We start from the raw sequence: 25,696 nt of genomic DNA, 5'->3' as shown, positions 1-25,696 counted from the left end.
AGGCCCCTCTACTCCAGTCTGGTGAGATGTCACCTGCAGTACTGCATCCAGCTCCGGGGTCCCCAGTACAAGAAAGACATGGACCTGTTGGAGTGAGCCCAGAGGAGGGACATGAAGATGATCAGAGGGCTGGAGCACCTCTCCTGTGAAGACAGGCTGAGAGAGTTGGGGTTGTTCAGCCTGGAGAAGAGAAGGCTCTGGGGAGACCTTATAGCAGCCTTCCAGTACCTGAAGGGGCCTACAAGAAAGCCGGAGAGGGACTGTTTACAAGGGCATGTAGGGACAGGACAAGGGGTAAAGGCTTTAAGCTGAAGGAGGGGACATTTGGATTAGATATGAGGAAGAAATTCTTCACTATGAGGGTGGTGAGGCACTGGAACAGTTTGCCCAGAGAAGCTGTGGATGTGCCATCCCTGGAAGTGTTCAAGGCCAGGTGGGATGGGGCTTTGGGCAACCTGGGCTAGTGGAGGGTGTCCCTGCCCACAGCAGGGGGGTTGGAACTAGATGATCTTTGAGGTCCCTTCCATCTCAAACCATTCTGTGATTCTATGATTAATAAAAGGATAAACAGATTATCATATGTCACATCACATTAACTGATGTTGATGTGAAAGAACTGGAAATGGCTTAGTCAATAGAACTGTTACTTCTTATTAAAACCACAATAGTCCTTCTGTCTATTCTGGCTCATTGAAACCTGTTTCTGAGTGTTAGGGAACAGTAACAATCTTATAATTGTGACTAAAATAGTATCTGTTCTTACACTGCATGCATATGCATAACCTTAAGTCAAACGAAGAAATCAAAAGTCAGAAAAGTTATAGTTAAAAATTTAAAAATTATATCTAGTTTAGAAAAAAAGCAAAATTGTCACAGCGCTGACATTAAGACAACAAAGTTGTCATACGTCTCCTAGTATAGCATAATCCTAGTATCACAAAACAAAATGTGTTACTCCTAAGAAGGAAATTATGCTGAAACCAGCTTATAGGGTCTATTGAAGGACAAACACCAAGACAATAATTTTGTTTTGGTTGCTTCATTGCCATTTTGAATTCTAAAAGGCTGTACAATAAGCTATTATATTTTTCTTCTCAGGAAAATTTAATGAAAAGATATTCAGAGCTCTTAGTGCAACTCTTAACAGAAACAAAGGAAGAAGAAAACTCCAGGAAGTAACATATGGAAAGAAATTAAAATAAATTAAAGTAAGCTTGAAGATTCATCTTTTTTGGCTGTGTATCCAGCAGCATAAATTCTATTCAAAACAGTCAGGACACTTAAAAATTATATTTTTTATCCCTTCTGTTTCATGGTAAGTATTCTGTAAATAAATAATACATGGTGTTTTGCACTGCATGGTATCACCCAAAATATTCACATATCCAGAAAAAAAAGGTCTTTGGATAACTTCAATCTCCTCCACAACTCTATCCTCCATGCCATAACTAGCACTTATGGATATTTGCTTTTTATACAATTAAAATGCCAGGAGATTGGCCTGATATATGGGTTAAGCAGAGCTCATCTATAGATAACACCACCAATATACTCCATGGTGTGTATGCTCTGAGACACATTGTGCAAGTACACAATCCTGCCTTGTGGTATGATTGTCCTTGCACCAGAAGATTGAGGCCTTCAAATAAAAAGTTATAATTTTCAGTAAGTGATGTGATACAATTTATTTACCAGGGAAACAAAACCACCTGCAACAAGATAAAGCCCTGGTATTGTTAAAACTCATATACATAGTATCTCAGTCATGCAACAAGGGGAGATTTGATCAAACAGAAACCTGCACTGCTCCTGACAGAGGTCTTAAACTTTATGTTACCCTTATTTAGTAAGGTAAAAAGGGTACCTTTTACCTTAAGTATCTACTACTTATTTAGTAGATACTTAAGAGTTAGGTAATTATAAGACTTTCTTCCATAAATTGACACTTGTGGAAAGATAGCTGTGTAATTATTCACATCGTTTGGAGCAGTTTTATTTGCTTATATAAATTGTTTACATTGTTAACCTTAACATTGTGTTCCTCTCCATAACTTTGCATCCAATTCAACATTTGACACTGAAGCTCTCTTATTTTGGGATTTGTTTCATGCTTTTTCTGGCTGCTGTACTGTACAATCTTCAACTGCCTCCAGATGCTATTTAAACAGGATTCTAAGATGGTTTTATAGATATCCTTTGCCTTGGACAAATAACCTGTTAATAAAGCATCAAAATAAGTAATTGCAATGACAAAAGATAATTGCCAAGGTTTGTGTTTAATTTACACATAAATTTAAAATTTAAAATTTATGTGAAGGTATCTTGCACAAAAAAGATGAAAAATGAATGGCTCACCAATATGGAAGGATACTATTACTACTAATTAGATACATAAGTGGCCTTTATAAAATGCTGTACCTCCTGTAATGTCTGCTTTATGACTCCAGCTAGAATTATAGAACATTGCATTCTATAGCTGCAGATACCAGCAGTAGCATTGTTATATTTAACATACAAATAACAACTTTATTTATATTCCCACTGTCCAAGGCTTTACTTTTCCTGTGTTCTCACCACTTCATATTATCACAAGTATTTCTCAACTCTGAATAATGCCTTTTGTATATAAATGGTGAAAAATGTTGGGGTTATTTGAAAATACATAAAGAAAAAATACATCTAAGATAACTGTGATGAATCACACAGCACAGCACAACATCACAACCATAGTGAGGACTACAGGGCCTACTTATTATCTGGTTCAATTTTCTAAGTTTTTTTCAGCTCTTTTTTACTTGTACATTCTCCTGTGTGACGTGCTGCTGGGATATGGAAGGACAGGTGCTGTGTAATTCTGAAATACCATCTAGAAGTGCTTTTGCCACAACAGAACAGAGGAGGAAGAACTGCTCAGTTGTATCCTTCCCATCCTCCTACACTGTTTATAGTAATTGTAGAAATGAATTCTGCTTAGGATTCTACTTATACATTAATTCTGGTTTTTTTCTTCCTACTCTTTTATTGCTAGAAATATTTAAGTGACTACAAAATAATTTCTTTTTCCCACAGTTTGTTTTATGGCAGATGTTTTTCATTTTGCATCCCTTTTAAGGAAACACCCTCCCTCCATCAAGGGTTAATTCAGAGTGACTGAAGTTAGAGCTGTGGTATCTCCTATAAAGACAGAGGGAGCCTGACTTTCCTAGGGCATTCGTAAAAGCCAACTTCAGCTCCTTATGAATCTGTTCTGATAGATCTATCTGAAAATTTACAATACACAACTATGGGAACTTGCGAAGCATGGCATGACCATTTCAGGCATAAAATTGGGTTACAACGGATTTTCATATCCCAAATCTGAGTAGCATAATACCAGAAAAGCTCGAAAAAAGCTTCTGTGTGGGTCCAGTGTTAAGAATTGGTCTGTAACTTCAAACTCCCTGCTTCATGATACATTAGATAATATTTCAGATTTTGCTTAAAATGCCCTCAGTTTTAACTATCTCATTTTCAGGGAGTCTAGGAATATTTTTAGGTGGAAAGTGTTCCACACTCGCAGAAGGTGGATTGTAAACAACAAAGGACTTGCCATTTTTGCATGTTTCTCACTTTCCACACAGAGATTCCAACGAAAATTTGTCATTCTGAGATACAAGACAACACATTATATATATGGAAGTCCATATGAATGTTTCTTAGGCAAATCCATGTAATGAAATACACAGTGGTATTTCACCATAAACTGAGCATATACATTACCAAAATACAATGTGCAGTGCATTCATTTCTAGTGATGTAACAAAATTAAGGAAGCAAAGGGGGTTTAATATCATATTGAAGCTACAGTGGAGGTATACTGATGGCAAAGAATAACAGCCTACAAACATGAAAGACGGACTGCAGAATACACACAAAATGTTGCGTTTCTGGGTATCATTATTCACTACTAAAAACAAACCTAGTGCTGTGTCCAAGCCACATGTTAATAGAAGATCTCGCACTGTCACCAGCAGGTGCACCAGAGCAGCATGTCTGAACAGCATGATTTCCTTCTCGTCCTTTATACCTTTATGAATAGAAGACACAGGTGAGGTCTGTATAAAATTTCAGAAATCACACTATACATACGTAATCAATTTAAAAGATCTCAGAATTTTCATTAAACACACTTAAACAGACATAATCTTGAAAGGTCAGATCTGGCGGTCTTGGCAAATAGCTTATGATACAGCATAACTTTTCCCATGTCATCAGACCCAGAGCAAGTGGCACACAGGGAAGCATTTTTGAAAGATGTGTAGGGATAAATGGTGCTTGCTGGAAAAGGGGATAACAGCTCCCCTAGGTGTGCCATTAAATCCACACTGCCTTACTGATTTTAGTATGGCAATCTTTAAATAGACATGGAAACTGATAAATTTCCCATGATACAAGTCCAGTTCTTCACATTATTATTTCCTCATCTGACTAGTCAAATCACTACATTTTTCACCAGCACTGTAACTCCATCTGACCCATTTTCCAAACATTTCAGAACTCTTACGAAGAAATCAAAATTGCAGATTATCCACAAATCAATAAGAAAATTGAGCTTTTCACAGAGCCTTTTCAACAAATTTTAGACTATAAAAGCCACATTCTTTACGGCAAATTATTTGGGCTCAGCTAATTTTCACAGATATCATGAGAAAAATTCCTGTTGTCTTCCAATAATGATCCATGTAGAATCTTAACTTCTGATATTTCCTTCCCCACACCTAATTAACCTCTCATGATGAGATTCTTAACCTTCTTTGAGAAGGTAAATTTGGAGGACATCTGCTTCTTCTTGGACCCACAGAGTAAATCAAACATTTTATGGGCTGCCTATTCTGTATTATGTACCCATTTTGAATAAATCTTCAAGGACTCAACTGAATAGGAAGGAATTACTGGTCTGAAGAAGAAAGGCATTTTTTGGAATTGCACACAGGGAGGTGGTGTAGTTCATTATATTAAAAGAAAGATGTGATTGCTGCAGAGTAAGTTGACTTAATAAAATACTTCAGGATGCTAAAAAATGCTTAAGGAAGATAATTAAAGAATAAATTATTACAGCTGATCAAGAAATTACTGAATGAGATGCATTATACTAGAAAAATATTAGATAGTTCTATGTACTGGGATCAACATAGCTTTTAATTCAAAAAGACAAGTAAAGCACATAGGAAGGAAAAATCAAATTTACAAACACAGCATACAGAAGAATTATCTGGAAACAGCATGGAAGACAAAGATCTTGCCACTATTCTGTATCAAAAGACAGAAAGTGACTGTTATCTCTGTCAGTGAAGGTGCTGAAACTGGAGGACTATGTCCAGTTCTTGACACCACTCACCATAAAAATTCAGTGAGGAATACAGGTCATTTAGAAACAAAGCAAGACAGTAAGAAACTGCATATTATGGTGAAAGACTGGAGCACTTGGTGATATTTGGTGCAGAAAGAAAAGAGCAGTACAGGAAAAAATAATCTTCGAATAGATCAATACCATCATAATAAGTCATTGTTTTCTATGCTCACTGGGGAATTAATCAGAAAATGCATCAGCATACTCTGAATAAAACAGAATGAGATTAGATATTGTGAAACTATTTAAAATGGGGAAGGTAATAAAAGAGTGAAGTAAGTTACCAGGGAGGTTTTGGAATCTCCTATAGAGTTAGAGAAATATTTATTAGGAATGAATTGGCCATGTTAGTTTTCCTCATTTCTATGTTTCTATGGACCTTCCAGGAAGAAAATTCTTATCTCCTTCTGCTTCTTTAGTTGGGGGCAAAATGGAAGACTTCCTTTGCACTTTTCTGTCTCTTCATCCAGACAATGGTAGCTAAATCAACCTGACTTTTTTCCGGTATTCTAAATTAAGAGCAAAAAGCTTTTACTGCTTTCCTTCATCTGTAGTCCAAAGATTCACTTATTACATGGGTCAATTTTGTGTTCAACAAACAGTTATTTTTTATAACAAGGGATGGGTAAATATTATCCATTCCTCAGAAAACACTTGCCCTTAAAAGGAAGGTCCAGATGATGACTATTTGCCTCGTCAGTATTTCAGCCACTAAATAGTTTCATTGATTTAATTGCTCTAATTTTAGCAATTGGCAATATACTGCACAGCTAATTTGCAAGCAAAGAGGGCCTTGAAGTTTGAATAGGCCCAGCTCCTACTTTAGGAAACATTTCTACAGCATGTAAACTTGATTTGAAAGGATATAATTCTTCTTAAACTAATAATGAATTAAAATGCACTCTTAAAAATATTTTTCTCCTTGATCTTGAGCAGTAGTATTTCTCTGTATACTTTTCTCAGTAATGTTTTCTTTTCTGTGATTGACTGATACAGATACTGAGTTTTTCCCTCATGTTTATAAAGATGTTGCTTGCTTTCTTGTAAGCTCCCTCAAATTAAGAGAACCCTGCTGCTGACAATTTTAATATGGTAATTCTATAGATCACAGGCCGTCATTCTAGTGCAGAGACCACTAACATTTTTTTTGTTTGCCTTCTCTCTCATTGGTAATTTCATTATCATTAGTTTTCTTTTGAGAAAAATACATTAAGCACAGAAAGCAATGAAGTTTAGATAGCTAAAAGTTTATCGCATAACTTGTGACATAATATAAAATCTTCATAGGTAGTAGGCAGCCTGCTATGTTATCCTTACAACTAGTACTCAATTTGTCCTGGTTTCAGCTGAGAGGATTGATTTTTTCTTCATAGTAACTAGTGTGGGGATACGTTTTGGATTTAATTATAAGCAAAAACGCAAAAAAAATTATCCAAAATATATCTTCCTCAAACACAATCTGTATTTTGCTGTGAGTTTTTCCTGCCCCTCTCTTTATCTATAGCCAAAATCTTTGTAAGAGGTCACTGGTTTTGCTGGCTTCGGTTTTCATTGTTTCTGTTTCTATTTGGTTTTCACATGCCACATAGGAGAGAAATGAAATCAGAAAGAAACAAAATTAATATGGATTTTTTTCTCCTCATTTCTAATGTAGGCTTGGCATTTTTCATCCTGCAGGTGTGACAAACAATATCTACTAAAAGGAGCAAAACAACAAAAACACATAGACAGCTTTTAATTTTAAAATCTAACATGAAAAAAATAATTTAAACATTGTTTGATATAGAAGAAATATTTCTGAGCCATATACAAATATTTTAAAATGAAATTAAATTAGTATTTTTTTGTATTACAATATTCAGGTTAATAAATTAATGCTGAACAACTAGGAGACATTACTTTGAAAATAAAAGAGTAAGTCAATTACTGTAACTCTACAAGATAAACTGCTGAAAGATTTATCATTAATTTATCAAATATCCTGAATTTTATGTCACCAATTAAACCCATATCAGTATTTAAGATGAAAAAAAACATTTTTTTTAAAAAGATATACCTTCTTTAAAACGATCGCATATGACTTTCTCCTGCTGTTTTAAGAAAAACCTTGTGTGATCAAATTTAATGCTGTCAAAGCTCCAATTTACAGAAGCAAGTACACCCAGATGTGTCAAATCTTTTAGAACAGGAGTGGCTGCTTCTTCCAAGAGGCAGTATGCCTGGCATTGGCTTTCTGGATAGCACAATAAAGAAAATATAAAATTTGGTTTCATACACTACTACTGAACAAGACTATTCAAAAGACCTACCAAAACACAAAGAACACTCTCTTCTTCACGAAAGCTGTAACATTAACAGAAAAACAGTTGCTCGCCAGTGAGCCTCCTGGGTGGTAGAATCAAGCTGCTCCTCAGCAGACAACCATGTTATTCCATACATTTCATAAAGTGATCAAACTCTATAATGAAAAGTTAGGATTTTCTACTTTTGTGACTCCCACTAAGATTGTGCTATTATTCCATTGTTCTACAGCCTTCTTCTACTTTGTAGTCTAAACTGAGACTTAGTCCCTTTATATCCACTTGTTACTATAACTTCATCTTAAACAGCTCTTCGTCTTCCCTGGTAATTAACTTCTAATGTCTTTGTCTAGCAAGGCTAAATAAGCCAGTCTGTTAGTCTCTTTGTTCTTTCATAATAACAGTTCTGAATAGCTTCTGGGTGGCTATTTTACAATTCTTTCCAAATTACAACTGAGTTTCTTGCTATGAGCATCCATGACAGAGCTGTCAATTGCTGAATGAGTTGAAAGGGATGCCCTTTTCCTCAGACAAGGTGAAACTCTTCCATACTCATACTTTTTTAAATCTATAGTTGAGTTAATCACATCAACAAGATTAGAACTCCATGATTATTCATTTTAAAAGATTTACTATTACTTTTCAAAAATATTTTCAACTGATCTGTACAAATAATTTGACTTGCAGCTGATCAATGCACTATTTCATAACAGCAATTAATAACATGATATTTTTTAAGCATTCTAAAAAAAAGATATGCTATTATGTCCAGTTTTTCCAGCCTTTATGGAAATAGGTCAGATACTATAGTATTGTGGATGCCCATTGTATAATTTCATTCAGGCAATCCTGTACTAATTTTTTTTTTAAAGTGTATTTCTAATCATGCATCTTCAATGTTCCACTGTTGAGTAAAGTACTTGTGTGAATCTTTCTAATCTCTGTTTTGCCTTTAGTTTGGTTTTGAGAAACATTCCTCTCCTTCCTGTGCAAAGCCACCATGGTGAAACACACTTTATTTCAAGGAGTGCAATAGGACATTCAGTCCCAACAAATACTACCTTTGCAAAATGCTAATTCTGGTTTTGATTGCAGAAAAGCTTTAATTTTTTTCCCAGTTGCAATAAAGGAGTCTTGCTTCAAAATTTATTTTAAAAAATAATTTAAAAAAAGCTTATAGCTGTTACTTGATGCCCATCCCAGATGGGAACAGATGAAAATACTGCTCTACTCTTTCACTAGTTCCGTGAAAGAGACTCCCATTAAGCACATGGTTAGAGTGAAGGCATTTCCATGGAAAATAAAAACAATTTGTGCTAGGCCCACAACTTTCTAGTACTGGGTGTGCTTAATTTGAGGGTGTAAAATATCTTGGATAAATATCTTCTAGGTTCTTCTCCACTATTTCTACTGCAAGACTAAATTGTTGTCAGTTTATATTCTTTGATACAATGCCTTGAAAAGTACAAGAGCAAGAGTTCACAGGGTAAGGCCGTCATGTATGAGATAAATCCATAGTGGATTAATACTGTGTTAAAGACATTTTCTGCCAAAAGGACTACCAATCCCTTCTGTCTCTAATTCTCTCATTTACTCTGTTAGAGAAAAAAATGTAGAATAATAATTTGAGGGTACTGATTGGCTTGAAGAGATTTCATGCCTGCTGATTAAGATCAGACAGAACTTGAAGTCTATACTTTTTAGTTTGCATGCAATTGGCTTTAGTCTTAAGACAGAATTCCATAGCCTGCTCTCACACCTTTATCTAAATAAATATCCGTCTATTTGGAATGTTTTCAGTCACAAGGAGTAGACACTAAGCCTAATAACTTCCATAGTTGTCTGAGTGGTACTATTTAATATAAAAATTATATTGCAAAACTATATAAAATAAAGCACATCCAAAAATAGTATACCTGATGCTTTGATATTGACTGTGACACTATGCTCATTCTCTTGTTCTTTTTCCTCTATTCTTACAGTCTCACAAACAGAACTGTCCTCTTCGTGAATATGCATATGCTGTTCTTCAGGTTGTAGCACTAAATCATTAAACCACAAGTGAATATTTAGATACAAATAGCACAAAAACAGCTCAATGAATAAGAAAACTATTCTATAAATGATTCCACATGCAAAAATATTGTCATATTAAGTAGTTTCCATGACTCATACATTTTCTCTTCATGAACTTCTTTATTGTTTTCATGGGCTCATATCGTATGGAAAAAACATTGAGACACAGAAAGAGATGAGGCTCTGTCTGCCTTCACAACCCAAGGAGTCAGGTAATATCAGCTTCCTCTTCCTTAGGGCAGAAATTCAGAGCTGGAAAAATTAAGGAGCTGGTACTATAGCTCTGTAATACAGCTTCAAAGGAAAGCTCATATGCCTTTATATGGAGGAAAGACATCTATGAGAAGAAAGATGCTGCTGATTAAAAGGAGCCCAAAACATGAAAAATATCTGAGTGAGTATGAGTAGAAACAGCTAGATACTGTAAGTGATCCAGAAAGTATATGGAAGCTGCAAATGGCAGGAAAAAAATAATAAAAAATGATTGTTGAAAAGAACTTTATCTCCTGTGTTATAGCTATCTTCTGCAACTTGTTAGTATTTCTAAGTCTCCTTCCTTTCTTCCTTATAAATACTGATGCGTGAGCTACAGCTTCTGCCCACAAAGCTTCCTTTGGCAGCTCTACCTCTTTGTTTCTGAGAGAGGTTCTGCCTGAAGAGGTGTCTCCTAAATATTGCTGATTTTTTCCTAGTTAAGAATGTCAGTTTCCTCAGAAAACAAACTGATTGTACAGAAAAGAAAAAACTAATTTTTTTTTCTAGTTAAGTTAAAAAAACTTTCCTGATTTTGAAAAGCTATACAGGGTTCAAAATTGGATCAATGAACTGTTTCTACTACTTCATGTGTATTTTCTGAACTAAATGTTACACACAATGACATCTTTAAAAAATAAGCCAAACAACAAAGACAATAAAGAGCTCTACAAGCTGTGCTGGCATTTCTTATTTTCAACTAAATTTAGAATGACCCTTAATAAAAACTTTTCATTATTACGGAAGTATATAATAATTTACATTTCAATGGATTCTCCATATATCAGACATTACTGGTTTGCAACACTGGGGTCTACCTGTAAACATATTCTAAACCGCAATTAACTTATTTAAACCTTCACAGGCTTATTTGTAAATGTAATATAGTTTGTCTTCACCACATTGGGATTTCTTGTTAGAAGATGCAGTTCTAGTCAGAGTTCACTAGATGGTAGCATAAAACTTTAGTTCAGGTACCTTGACCTCCTACTTTTAAAATTGGGATTGTTGCTTTCTGAGGCCATGGAAGAGTTGTATGCATGTCTACAAGTGTCAGTAACAGATTAATCTACAAAGAAATAATTTCATCCACAAGATTACATAAGTTTGCAATTAAATATCTCAATGCTATTCCATAGGAATTATTGCTGAAAGCTTTTAGGTAACAATTTTAATATTTTTTTATGCTGAGACATATAACTGAAACACAGATAAAAGTTATTGTCAAAGTTCTGCCATACAAGTCCAAAAAATGAAAAATATTCTTTTTAAATGCAACTTTATCCTGAAAAATTTATCTGGAAGTATGTCACTGTCTCCTGATATTTTGTGTCACAAATGTTTCTTTTTTAAAACAAAGAAGGACTTCCACTTCTTTTCCCCCTCCGCTATTTTGCATTTCTGTAATGATCAACACATAGCCTGAGATTCTTTCATTAGCATTGTCATCATCGATAACAAGGATACCAACAACCTTCTGTTTTCCCTAAGACCAGTTCTGCCTCATTGTTCCATGGTGTTTACACCAAGGTAACTGGCTCAAACAGTTCTTTCCAGAGAAGAACTTTAAGTCTCTTTCATTGTCTAGGCTACAAAAATAAGAGTATTGATAATTACTATTTGATAACTACAATTAATTTCATAAGTACAATTGATAACTACTATCTCTCCAAAGAGGCCAGGAGATCTGATTCAGAACACATGGACAGAAGAGATCTTCTGGAGTAAGTACCATATAGAGTTACTTTGCCAGAACACGAATAAACTCATATGTTTATTTTATTAAAACCCACTTCCACCACCAAAAAAACACCCCAAAACCAAAACCAAATCACTCCCTCCTCCAAACAAACAAAATCTCCCAAGATATCTAAAGGAAAAGCCAAACATTGAAAAATTCAACTATTTTAAAGATCATAAAAATCTTATCATTGGCTTTAAAGGATTTTTTCCCCATAAATGCTAGCATGAATTAGCATCTATTGCAATTGGTATAAGAGAGCAGAATTAGACCCTGGAAAAAATGGCAGAATAAAATGGTTCACATACCTTTTTCAGGACTATCTACATAATTTTTTTCCTCTCTATGGCTGAGTGTATGTTTAGATCTCAGCATGATAAAGTTGTTAAGATCAGAATCATCATTGTCCCATTTTGTAGCAAGTGCAAATGATGCGGGTTTTTGACTATTGGATGAGTTGTCTTGTTTACAAGACACATCTTTACAGCTGACTGATTCAGATGATTTGAAAGTTTTCTTTTCTTGGTTTAAGAAATAAATTGCCTCTTCTACCTTATTATTTTTTATGCTTCCTCCAGTAAGCTCTTCCACAGATGTATCTGAACTGTTAATTTTGTCAGATGATGCAGCACTCATATGCAGGGCAAAGTGCTGCCTTTGAGTCTGTGGTAACATGTAAAGATTAATTACTTTGTCTGGCTGATGTCTTTCAGCAGAAAGCAGCTCCTGGTTTGTCATGGAATTCTTCTCTTCAAGCCATCCTAAAAAATAAAATTTAATTTTTCCACTGCAACATAGATTTTACCTTTTCTTCCTCCTGGTTAGAGTTAACTGTTTCGGATAATTGTAGAGAAAGCATTTTTTTATTTCTTCTCCTGCCTTAGAAGAGTCCACTTTTAGAAAATTTGTACTGAGTAGTCCTAAGTAGAAATGTACAATATTGAGAAACAGAAGACCATGCTACTGTTTGGAGAAGTTTTCACCATCTCCATGGTGCTTACTGGTGTAAGATTTCTAGGAAGTGGGATGCAACACACTTCATTAGGAAGAAAGATTAAAAGATTAGCAGATTTTTTAAGAGGGAAAAAAAAGAGTAAAGCATGCAATTAGCTCCCTCTAAAGATGTGCTTAGGTAGAACTGCAATTTTTTGCATTGCTGCTGTACATCTATGTTAAACATAGTAGGTAAACACTGAGATATGTAAAAAGCAGTTAAGTGGAAACGTTCTTTCCTGAGCAGTGCCAATTTGTTTCATGATACATCATGTTACTGTCCATCCTTGGAGTTCTACAACTACAACTGGTGCCTTGCAGTCAGGCCATAAATATATCATAAAATCTAAATAATTTTTTGCATGTTCTGTTAAACTTTGATTATAAGTATGCATAATGGTCTATGAGAAATTCCAAAGTTTAGGAGTGGCTCACATCTGAAACCATAGCCAGCATGAAAATAACCTCCTCTGAACAGCATCACAAAATAAAGAATTTTCACTGTAACATACACTCCTCACTGACCTTCTGCAGATAGGACTATACAAATGTCTGCTTTATTAAAATATTCCAGTGTAAAATTATTATTTGTTAAGAAATTCTCCTGTATGAAACTACTTTATTAAAAAATAGTATGGCTGGTGGAGGCTACTTTTCATCTGTACATTAATAGAAAAGATAACTTTGTGTAATTAAATACTTCTGTTCCTACAATTTGTTCTAAGGTTGTGAAAGTACACTTTAATCATAGTAGTGTTGCTCCTTCATATTGCTATAAAACATTTTGTTCTTGAGAATAAGAAATCTTCCATTTCCTTCCTTCTTGGAAGGTATGTAACTGTCATTGTGTGATTTTCTGTTAAAGTATCTAGCTTTGCCTTTTTATCACTTTTTTTAAAAAAAAGAAGATACTTACTTTCTAACTGATATGATGTAAATCGCGTGAATGTTTCTATTTCTGTAGGAACCAAACTGTTTGTATTACTGACATCCATATTTAATTGCTCCAAAGTTTCTATGGAGACTGGATTTAAACCCAAATGAAGCCACCAGCCCTCCTCTAGTGAGCCAAGCATTGGTGGTTCTACCTCAAGTGGTAGCAATTCCTTCAGTTCTGTAAGTGAATGTCGCTGATATACAAGATTAACAGTCTCATGCTCTACAAAAACCAGAAATCAACATATAATATTAATAATCTAGAAACATGAAAACTGAATGTTATTTTGGAAATGAAAGTTCCCAACTACTGATGACCTACTACATATAGCCATTGTTTATACTTCCATTTGTAACTCTTAATAGACTTAAGAGTAAAGCAGTTAGTGTTATCAGAGCAAGTGTGCTTTTTACTTATTGAGTGTATAGGGTGGGTGTGTGTAATTTTTTTTCAGATATAATAATGTGTAGCTGCATTTCTAAATTTACAAATGTCTTGTTCACTATCTGTGGATTTATTTGTCATGCTTACAAAGACTTAACATAATCCTTACCTGAAAAAAAAAAAGTACTTAAATAGTAATAAACCTTCCATACATTATTTTAAACTATAAATGAATGCACAAATGAATTGGACAATGTAACAAGTCCATATACATAATTTAATCCTGAGACTTGTAAAATGAAGGCAAATTAAATGAAAGAACAGTGGTAATGAGTATTCTGGTGCTGTCAAAAATATCAGCAATAAATGATTTTGTATATTTTGCTTCCTAACATGAACTCTGCTCTTGTCAAGTTATTACTTTTTATTAACAGTATTTTTCTATTGATCAATACACATTTTGAAACATTATTTAAGGAAAAATAGCACACAGAAAGAGTTTTACAGATTACTAAATTTCAATTACCACAGTTACTGAATATAATTACTAGTAGTGAGTTGAACATTTTCATCATGAAATAAAACTCTTACTTCATTCAAATTACCTCCATATAAGGATACATGACATACCAACTTCTATGTTGCCATACTTAACTTTTTATATGTACTAAAAGAATCAGATAATCCAGACTTCAGAGGGTTACATTAACTGGATAAACTTCAATGGCTCAAAAGATGTGCTCTGTAATATAACATTATCTTTTTTGCTATAGTTTCTCCATGAACATGGAACTCTTCAACATCAATTACAAATTGATCATCAGTTAGAAGTCCTTACCAACAAGCAAAAGAGCGTTCATATTATCCCGATACTTCTCTGACTGCCAAACCAAACGTTCCAAGTATTCCCTAGAGGGCTCTGTAATCAAAATACTAAGAAGAAAATAAAACAAGACTTGGAGGTATGAAATTTAACAGCATTATCTGATGAATTTTGATTTACACACAACTACCTTTTAAGGATCTACTTTATCTCTAAATTTTCAGTTCATCCATTCATTCACTCATTCATTAAATTTTTTTCTTGTCCATATAGAGGGTCATTTCATGCAAAACCACAGTGAACAGGAAGGAGTGAGAGAAGCCATCAAGGCTGGTTCACAAAGTAAAGCAGCAGTGAATGAAAATTCTATCCAGATTGTGGTTCCCTCCCCAAAAGGATATTTAAATTCTTCATGCATATGTGAGAAAGATAGCAAGGCAAAAAATGCTAGTCTTGCAAATAAGATGAGAATTAAAAGATGAAGCAATCCTGATCCTATGTCAGCATGAAAAGGTTTTAATTCCATTGTTGGGGGATATCCCCAAAACACAGACAATACTTTCTGTATCTCTTTCGGAGATTTTGCAGGTGATACTTGCTCAATAGGTGTGTTTGCCATGTGTATAAATATATGTATATACACACATACATACTTGCTATACACATAAATATTTACTGCTGCCTATTCCAAAAAGGAGATTGGATTTTCAGGCTATTAAGTCCTCCAGGAAAAAGAAATCTACAGTTGCGACTGTCATTTCCTTTTTCAAGCTCCCCTGAAAAGCCACAGATATGGATCATGCACTCTGTTCACTCTTTCACACAAAATATTTGCAGCTGTCTCAAAGAATATAACTACCAATTTACAAATAGACTAAAGTTATTTTTGCACTAATTTTCAGGATTTATGATTTAGAGGATTTAAGACAGGATTTATTTCTACAACATTTTCACTACCTGTTATCAGAAATAGGAATAGGTTCTTCCTGAAGTCCTATGCACAGAAAATTAACCCATGATCTTTGTTGTCTGCATGGTGGAGTTAAAGGTACTTCCATTTTGTCTTTCAGATATGGAACATATTTGGCTAGAAATTGCATAAAGCCCCACCCAAAACAAAAAAAACAAAGAAACAAACAAAAAAATCCAAATTACAAAGTTACTTGTCAATGAAACACATGTATTTAGGAATTTTACACTAAGGAAATTTTGGATTAAAATACAAAATATTTTCATGGGACAATTCACTATTTAATCAATAAACCCCAAATACTTCACATTTAATTTCCAGCCAGTTTGGGGATAATACTGTATAGATCACATTCCTTTACTCATTCTGTTATGTAGTTCTGGCTACATACTCTTACCATGTAAGATGATTTTTATGACTAAATCATTAGGCACTATGGCTGAGGTTTTGATATTAAGTGTTCATCCCTCTTGGCCTCCTTAGATAGTTTCCACATAAATTAAGTTAATTAGATGAGAGACTTCAGACAATATTGTGGTGGCTGTAACATTCTGATGAATGGACTCAGGAAGTTCAGAAACAGGATTTTAAAGATAAAATTACTCTTTCAAGCAGAATTAGTAGTCAATGTAATTTCTAGGCATGACCACCAAAATTAATTATACCACCAGGTTTTTTTAAGCGGAATACAAACAAACCTGACATATTGAAAGTCCCCTGCAAGTCACTTTTCACATGCTTTTTTTCTGCCAATCATATTGAATGTGGACTTTTTAATGGATTATTGCTTTTTATTCAAATCTAATAAGGAATTTGTAACTTCATTGATTTTGGTGTCATTCCATAAAAATTGGTTTACACAATTGCCCTGGTGTTCATCTATCTGGCATTCTTCTAATAATATTTCTCATTAAGCTCGATCAGAAAGTAGAGGTCATAAAAAACCAGTTTCTCCATGTTCTGAGAAAAATAACAGCCAGAAAAATTCTAAGTAAATTAGTGCCTCCATAAAGAAAAACACTTGTAACAAATTCCCTATTCATTTCAACAGGCAGTAAGCAGCTGCAATCACCATTCACACATTGTTTGGCCAACTGGCACACAGCAGGCTATGAATCAGCCACCTGCCCAGCTGCTTACAGCTGCTCCTCGTCCAAACTAACAAGCAGATTGTACAGCAGGAAAGATAAAGAACAGTATTGGAAAGCCAGAGAATATACAGTACACATTGGGGGGGGGGGGGGGGGGGGAAGAAATAAAAGTGGTTACAAAAGTAAGAAACAGACTTCTAATCAGTATAATTTCTTTCCCTTTTACTTAGAGCAAAAAAGGTCAATGAACAACTGCTGTGAACTTCAGCTCACAAACTTATTTTGTGGGGAGAAATAAATGTAGCAACAGGACAGGAGTTGATCTCAGTACAGCAGAAATTCCTGACATATCTAAGAAGAACAATTATTTCTCTTTGAGCAATACTGCTCATATTAATTCTGCCTAGTTACTTTTGCCTTTGAGACTGGAACATTTTGACCTGCTATATTAGATAAACTCTGCCTATGCTCAGGCTGCCATTCTCTTTCTCAGAGCTTTAACGACAGAATGAATTATCTTGTCCCTCAACCCCTTTATCAATAAACAATTCTTTCTTCTCTGAGTTCAAACAAACATATTTAACTCCTGGTAACTCAAATAGCAAAATTAATTAGAAGAAGATTGTAGGGTATTTCTCCTGAAATTTGATACCATATGCACGAACTTTAATTATCAAACAGTGTCTTAGCAGTGCATGTACAGGTTTGCAGGTCTCTATCCTGCAGATCTGAGTATATCCTTAAAAAAAAAAATTAAAAAAAATGACATGGAAGCTGTCTGTGCCCCAATGATTGAATCTTGCCTGAGCTAAGCCACCAAACTGGTAATAAAGATTAATGCTATCACTTTATTTTAAAAACAATTCAAGATGCTTTACTGACTCATCTACTCCAGAGGAATGGACAATATCCTAGATAAGATCATAGTCAACATGTTATTTACAAGGGAGGAGGGTCCCAAACTGCTCACATCTACTACACGTAAGCTCCTTCTGCTTATCATCAGCTTTAGAAGTGAAGAACAGTCAGATAGGTCACTAGATTCAGATATCACTTAATCATGCTAGGCAATAATCTCCAGATGGAAACTAAGTTTAACTTTGTCTTGGTGGGACAACATATGGTGGATTTGCCTTGAGCTTTTTTACGAGACACTTTGAGTTGATATGATAGGTCCCGTCAAAAGCCCACTACAATACAATATCAGGAGTGTGATGCTATTAGCCCAAAGGGGACAAACATTAGTCCAGTTTAAATCATACGCAAACTAAGACAAGAAAAGTCTGGAGAAAACTCAAAATTTCTCAAGGATTTTAGTTAACTGCTGGATGGAAAACTATCAGTGAACATGCACTGGAGGATAATACTGGTTCTGTCCAATGCAAAAATGGACAGACTTTTCCAATATAGCATATACCTTAGAATGACAGGTACATGTTTATTCAAGTATTGCCACTCTGCCCAGATCACATCCATTTGTAAATGCTACTCTTTCCACAGGCTTTCCTGTGTGAAATTAAAGGTGAAAAATGTCGCTAGCATAGCCATTTTTCTGCCTCTCTTAGCTAGTCAACATTAAGCTAAAAAAACAGTAGGGCTGGCAAGAATATCCATTACTTTGAGAGATTACACCTGGAACCCGATGCAATTTTAAAGAAGGTTGGATAGTTAGTCTGAACAGTTAGACACCAAATCTGTCTGACATTGGTATGCATTGTAACCAGCATTGCCTCACTGAGTTTTCAAACTATTAAAGATGGGTACCTATCAAGGATTTTCTGATGCCAGTGTAGGAGAAGCCAGGATTCAATGCACACATTAGCAAATATTCTACACTTCCAGTTCATTTCTGTGGAAAACAGCTGTGGTGACTATGTGACTTAATTTCTCGATCACACAGCATTACTGAACCATTTGCAAAATGAAATGTCTGCACCGGAGTTTTGAACCTCTAGAAGTTATAAACTCAGTACTTCTCTGTGGATTGTCCTCCATCACCCTCTTTTGAGAGCATTTAAGTAAGACTTTAACAAATTTTAAACTGTGCTCTTTGACTCATCAATTTTAATCAATCTGCCTTAACTTTTCTCTGCCCTCTCTGGGTGGGTAAGTCATTAGATTTAAAAAATCTAAAAAGCTAATCAAGTGCAAAAGATACAGACAACACCTGCAGCCAAAAGCAACATGAAGGAAACAACAGGAAAGGAGTATGGCACTTCTATCTGCTTACCTTGCAGGTACAAAATAGTAGATTACACAAAACTAATGTTCATATATCTATATGGTGCATGTAATCCCAAGAACAGAATACGGGGACAATCACTTGAAGATCTTATTTTAAATGTCACCCCTTGATTTATGTAGATCTTCCTACCTGACTCACAGAATTCCAACATACTTTTGCGATTACTGGAGCAAGCTTCTTGTGGTATGGGACAGTACTTGGAAATTTCTGTTTCGTATGTAATTTCCGCTTTCAGATCTGAAAACACATTTTAAAAGGTGCCATAAATGAACCATTTATTCGATTTTTTTTTCTTTCAACCTTTTTATTGCTATAGTATAGTCACTATCTGAACTATTCAAAGTTCTTATGACTACTGTGATGTAATTTCTGGAACAAGTAGGTAGCCTAAGTGTAATTTACCAGGAGTTTGTGTATGTAGATTCTCTTGTGGCTAAAAAGGACTAAAACAGAACAAAAAACAGTAATAGGTTGACGTTTATGTACAAAATCCTCAAACCTCTGCAGTGGAAGTTAGGTCACTCAGCTTGGAACATGGCATGTAGGTTGTGATGTAGTAAATGTATCAGAGGAATGCACATGAAACTGCCTTAGTCAAATATATAGTTTTAAAAGTTTTGTTCCTATATTCAATAAGAGATTGGATTACTCCAAACAGTTCTCTTATCAGAAACAGAATTCAGCACACACACTCCCCACTCAGAATCAAGAATCTTTTCTTGACTTCTTTGGACTACCTCCTGTCTACCAAAGAAGTGGTTTTCCTCACTTGTTTGCCAAAATCAATGCAAATTGGGGGGTTTTTAAATCCAAATTAAAAAAATCTCAGGCACTGTCTTTTGCTTTTAACTACACAAAATACTGTCACAGATATCAATCCAATAGCCAATAACTATTAAAGTTGTACTTATCTGTAGTAGAAAAGCATTTAGTAATTTTTCTTAAATTCCTGTAAAGAAATTACTACTGTCATTTAGAATATTTCTGTTATCCATGGAAATATTTAACCCTTTTTTTCCCAGAAATCTGCTTTCATGTTTGCAATTACAATGTAATACAAGCAATTTTTGCAGTATGACTGTACTGCATATAATCTTCTTACAGATGTCTCTGAAAGCAAATTTAATTACAGATAAGAAAACATAACACTAAATTATTATGTTCATGGTAGACTGGATATCATGAATCACGGCTCATGCTGCATTTATTTCCAAGACTTTAACACAACCATGGATTGAACCAAATAGCGAATGACACTTCTAATACTCAGAAATTTGGGTATAGCATAGTTCATAGTCTTATACAGAAAAAATCTCAATTGATAGGCTGTGATGTAATTCGTAAGTGAACTGAATATAAAAGAGCTAGATTGTGTAAAATGTGTGCAAATGAAAGGAAAATCAAGTTAAGCATTTAAGAAAACTAACCCTCACCTTCTTTGATCACCTCTTTGAACATGTCTTCATCAGCCACAGTTTCTGGAGCTAAATTTAACAGCTCCTTCAGTTGCAGGTATGATGGAATCCTAACAGAATTTGATCTGTCATTGCTGGGGTTGCAGAATTCTGACTCAATAGGCAACATGAAATACTGAAAAATATTATGCACAGCAGAGTGGTATGTAAATTTCCTTTGATGTTACTGTATAGTTAAAGCTTTTTCAAAGCTTTTTCTTGAAATAGCTTAATTCTAAATCATTCTAAAAGCTTTTAAGAAAGAAGTCATGACATTTACACAGCATACAAAAAGCTTTGCTCAATACAGGGAAAAAATAGCGTTATAGTATTTCAAATTGAGTCAGTGGAGTATAAAGATTGGATCTGAATTTACAGTTCCAAATTGAGTAAAATCTCCTTTTATTTCATTGAAAGTTTGCTTTCTAGAATTTTGAAAAAGCGGAGCAAAAATATATTTGATTTCGTTTAAAAAAAGAAGCCAAATTGGCCCCCCAAATCCCAGAACACGTCTTGGAACTTTCCCTTTTCCATGCACATGTCATGGCTTCCTGTTCATTTTTATTCTTAGTGTAACAGTACCTACATAAAACTGCAAACACATCAGGTCCCAGGAGAAACAGCTCATCAGAGTGGAGATTCCCAATAACAGCATCCAAGAATTAAAAAACCACAAATAATACCAGTGTTTTCTAATTTTGGAAATATGAAGGCTACAAATATTTGGCAAATATGGAAAGAATTCAATAAAATGACTTGCAGATGAACAAACACTTATGCATAGCATACTATATATCACTAATATAATAATTAGTAAGAAACAACACAATGATACCTCTTCGTCTTTTACAGATATGGTATAGAAGTTCTCTTTAATCCCCTGCAACTCGTTTTTACACTCTTGCATCTCCATTTCATTTTGGAAAGTCAAACATTCCCTTTAAAAGATCATAAAATAAAGCAAGTGACTTTGTATTACTTCATATCTCAGACTGAAAGTCTTAGCAGTAGCTTTGATAGCCATATATGTGGCAAAAGTTATTTTTTTCTAAAACCATGCTTTTCTAAGAAAGCAATTCCAAGGGATGCTGTACCAATCTGTGTAATTAACTGAAATTATTTTTCAAGAAATAGTACATTATATGCAGAGTAGAACTACAATATTGAGACCTGCCTAAAAAAGTTACAAGAAAAAACCCCGTATTAAAATTGTTCATCATCTCAACATGTAACTCCCATCATCTAAAAATGCTTTCTGCAAAAGCTGCAGATCTAATTTTCTTCTAATGTCAAGTTTTTCTACTACACACAAAATTTCAGTAACCTATAACACTGATATTATTTATCTTTTGTCACCTTTCATTTCTATTTTCAGGAATCATTCAGCACCAAAGCAGGCAGAGTGTGCTCACTATTAACTAAAATGAAAATTAATAGTTTGTTCTCTGGTTTGACTGACAAACTTTTAAACTGCCAAGAAGTAAAACTCAGGAATAAGGCTACTGCTTGCCTTGTAAAGAGAGGATATACAAGCAGAACAGGGATGAATATTTTTCAAGCAGAAAGAAAATCTTTCACCAGGCTTGGCCCTCGTGGCCATTACAGACACTAAATCTATAATGACTTTTTAGGGGGACAGCTTCCTCATCTGACCCTGGCACCACTATTTTCCTGGAGGAATACTTTAAACTGAGGAGTATAAATTGTTCCACACCTAGACTTCTTATATAGAATTCTGTCTAACTGTATCTCTGTCTAAATGCATCTCCATGTGTGCACCATTAGGAGATTTGGACTCCCACCTTGAGAAGGCTGGTGGCTTTGCTAGTAAACTGCAACTTTCTTTAAAGATTCACACTGGCAATTTTTTCTCCTGTGACTGGTATTTCTGAAAGTCATTGCAGAATTTGGATCACGTTCTCTTCACTGGATATTTACAGCACTCACATGTGCACAAAGTCATGTCCAAGACTCACTGTGAGATCAGGGCTCACGTTTGAAAAAAGAGGCAAACAACCCCATTCCTCCCTGTTTTGTTACTATGTAGGTACAATTAAATCAGTTAAAACCTGCTTTGCCTTGCTTGTGAATCATGCAACCCTATCAAGAGCAAAGGAAGCTATGGAAGTCATCCAGACATGGAGTAAACCAGTGCAAAATTTAGCCAGACTTTATGAATGTATGTATACAGATGTATATATTTACAAAATACTAGACACATTCTGAATATAACTCAAACCTGTTTTAATGTACAAGTTTGTTCAAATTCCTGACATAAGACATCATTCAATTAAATTCAATCAACCTAGTAATATGAAACTGAGCAAAAACATAAGAATAATTAATATTTGAACTTGAAGAAATATAATTCAGCAGGGTAAGAGCATGGATTTACTGATAGCATGACTGAGAGGAAAGAAAGAAGAAACATGGAAGCATGTGTAAAATCCTAGCTCAACTAAGTTTAAGGGCATTTTACTGATAGGGAATCAGTCAGGGATTGACCAGGTCCCTTAAAGGTGGGCATTTTTTCTGTATTCCAAAACTAAAATCCTGAGCACATTTCACATTATAGAATATAAAAATGACATAATTTCATTTATACCGTTTTCTTAAATAATGCATATAAATTCCATCTTCATTTTTCATAAATAAGAAAAGCTGAAGTCTTTACCTTGTTGCAAATATAAATTAGTTGAAAAGTTAACATACAACAGAACATGTTAAAATGTTAATGGCATTACACACAAACTATTAATGATGTTTAATATTATGCAACAATTTGTAGATACCTGAAAATGTCATCTTCTGTTAATTTTTGTCCTTCAGAATCTAAAAGGGGATCTTTCACTAAAAAAAAATGTAGTCTGCTCAGAAGTACAGATGAAGTAGGTAGGTTTTTATGAAAATTTTCAAGATTATCAATAAAAACAAGTTCCTCTTCCATACATAAATCTGAAGAAAAATAAGAAAAAATACATTAACAAAGAATATAAACATAATAAGAATTATCAGAATAAAGAGAATTGTTAAGCAACCGTTGGAATGCTATAAATGTCAGCAAAACAATAACTACTCTTTACTTTAAATATTTTAGGATTTTTAAGCTTTAAATGCAAAGAAGTCTAGACTTCCAATGGTTCATGTGATAAGCTTTGGTTTTCTTTTTTTTTGTGTGTGTGTGTTATATAACACCTGTTAAAAAGAAAAAGCACTTTGTTTTCATTCCCTCGTTTGCATTGTAAAGTATGATAAAGGAACTTCTGAGGTAGGTTTTGGCTGAGAAACTTAGTTCAGTGCAATTTTTAATGTAGAAATGAGGTGTTCTCTCCATATGCAAATAAACCTAAAAGTGTACTCTCTAATTCTGAAGCAACAAAAGATTTATTTAGAAAACAAGCAGACAAAAAATACAGGTTATAAGTTATTATGATTTCAAGAAAGATGATATTATGGGCCTTCATTTCTTTTGCATTTAGACTACTACTCTTCATGAGACAGAACTGATGCAGTAATCACAACTTTATTTGATACAATCCTTTATATTTGCAATATAATATGCATATATACACACACACAGATATTATATATATATAATACATATGGAAAGGAAAGGGGAGTTCTTTGTTCCCTATTTTTTACCAACACAGAAGCCCTCTCATTCCCACATCCACCTTTCACTCTCTGGATGACTCCCTACCTGTAATAAACCTGCCTTCCCTCCTAGTGGCTGGAAATGACAGATATTGATTATGTTCCCCCAAAACTGTTTTATGCTGCTAACAAACACAAACAGATCCCCATAAAGAAATCTATCAATAAAAAATAAATGCTTCATTATAAAATGCCTCTGCTTAATGAGATGAACAAGTCAGGGGAGGCTACTAAAGCTTCTAGTAGCCTATAAAGCCTGAAATACCTCCAATTAAAAAAAAAAAAAAAAAAAAAAAAAAAAGACATACTTTCTGATACAATTTACAAAATCCCTGATCTATTATTCTTCTTTTCTTCAGTCAACCAGGAAAACAAAGTAGGAAGCACCTCAATAATCAGGCACATAGTGGTTGCAAAATTAGATGCTAAAATCAATCAGAAAATACAGACTGCTTCAATGACATAAACTTGATCATGCTATCCCTAAATAATATCTCATTTAATTTTTGTTAGTTCAAATAAAGCAGGAAAACTTCTAATATCCTCACACTAAATCCAGTCAAATAAGGCACAACTTTGTCCTTCATTTGCATTTATTATCCCAATTTAGCTATAGCTCTAGGGTTTTTTTATTATATTAAATTGTATTGTATCTTTTTATTGCAACTGGCTCTAGTACTTAAAGTGCATGAAAAAAGGAGGGGTTTTCCAATTAATCTCATTATTGTAATGTGATTCAAATATTTTAATTAGTGTATTTCTTTGTTAATTCTAACACATTCAACTTCTTAGTCCCCATCTCAGGAAAAGCATGCCTATGCGAGAATGCACTTACTCATTTATTGAAGTGCCATCCTGAAGCAGAACAGGTGCAATCACATACCTAACTGCTTTCCTAACACAGAGTTTTACAAATGGACTGATAGGTAGAGTTTGAAATTCACAAATGCCAGTGTTTGAAATCCATACAAAACTAAACTGAGTTGCCACTTTGTGATTTTAGGAAGTGCAGTTCCATATTTTAATATGCTTATTTTTCAGAATTGTAACTTGAATGCAGCATTATCACTTTGTTTCAGCAATTTCTGATCATCAAAGCCCTTAGGAAAAAAAAGAATAGGCTTAAGCATGTGCTCAAGTACTTTATCAATCAGGGAGCAAATATTCAGTTCATGTTTGAATGGGAGTTTCACGGGCAGTGCTATCATGCGCTAGTGTAAAGTTAGTGCTCTTCAGCTTAATGGTACAAAGATGGTTGTCAGTCCTCTGTGACCTCTTTCTCATAACAGAAAGCCTATGGAAAACAGAAAGGCTAGTAGCAGCATGCTAAATATTGTAAACTTGTTTGTAATCTGATATAAATCTAATGTAATTGGGAAGAAGATTA

At 34.4% G+C, this 25,696-nt stretch overlaps 1 protein-coding gene across 1 annotated transcript in view; it reads right to left on the bottom strand.

Annotated features, from left to right (window-relative positions):
• Positions 1 to 25,696, bottom strand: part of SHOC1 (shortage in chiasmata 1) — a 57,477-nt gene that overhangs the window by 16,045 nt on the left and 15,736 nt on the right. The window contains exons 6-18 of the mRNA XM_075740425.1: positions 23,448 to 23,610; positions 21,491 to 21,593; positions 20,635 to 20,791; positions 19,331 to 19,438; positions 15,853 to 15,982; positions 14,911 to 15,005; positions 13,668 to 13,910; positions 12,067 to 12,519; positions 9,606 to 9,731; positions 7,446 to 7,622; positions 3,959 to 4,066; positions 2,027 to 2,214; positions 34 to 228 (exon numbers count right to left, since the gene is read on the bottom strand). Of these exons, the coding sequence (XP_075596540.1) occupies positions 34 to 228; positions 2,027 to 2,214; positions 3,959 to 4,066; positions 7,446 to 7,622; positions 9,606 to 9,731; positions 12,067 to 12,519; positions 13,668 to 13,910; positions 14,911 to 15,005; positions 15,853 to 15,982; positions 19,331 to 19,438; positions 20,635 to 20,791; positions 21,491 to 21,593; positions 23,448 to 23,610 (2,246 nt within the window). The remainder of the gene's footprint in view (positions 1 to 33; positions 229 to 2,026; positions 2,215 to 3,958; positions 4,067 to 7,445; positions 7,623 to 9,605; positions 9,732 to 12,066; positions 12,520 to 13,667; positions 13,911 to 14,910; positions 15,006 to 15,852; positions 15,983 to 19,330; positions 19,439 to 20,634; positions 20,792 to 21,490; positions 21,594 to 23,447; positions 23,611 to 25,696) is intronic.

Source organism: Balearica regulorum, chromosome Z, assembly GCF_011004875.1.
Source record: "Balearica regulorum gibbericeps isolate bBalReg1 chromosome Z, bBalReg1.pri, whole genome shotgun sequence".
Lineage (NCBI taxonomy): Eukaryota > Metazoa > Chordata > Aves > Gruiformes > Gruidae > Balearica > Balearica regulorum.
The sequence above is the reverse complement of the archived record's forward strand: the minus strand, read 5'-3'. Positions and strand labels throughout refer to the sequence as shown.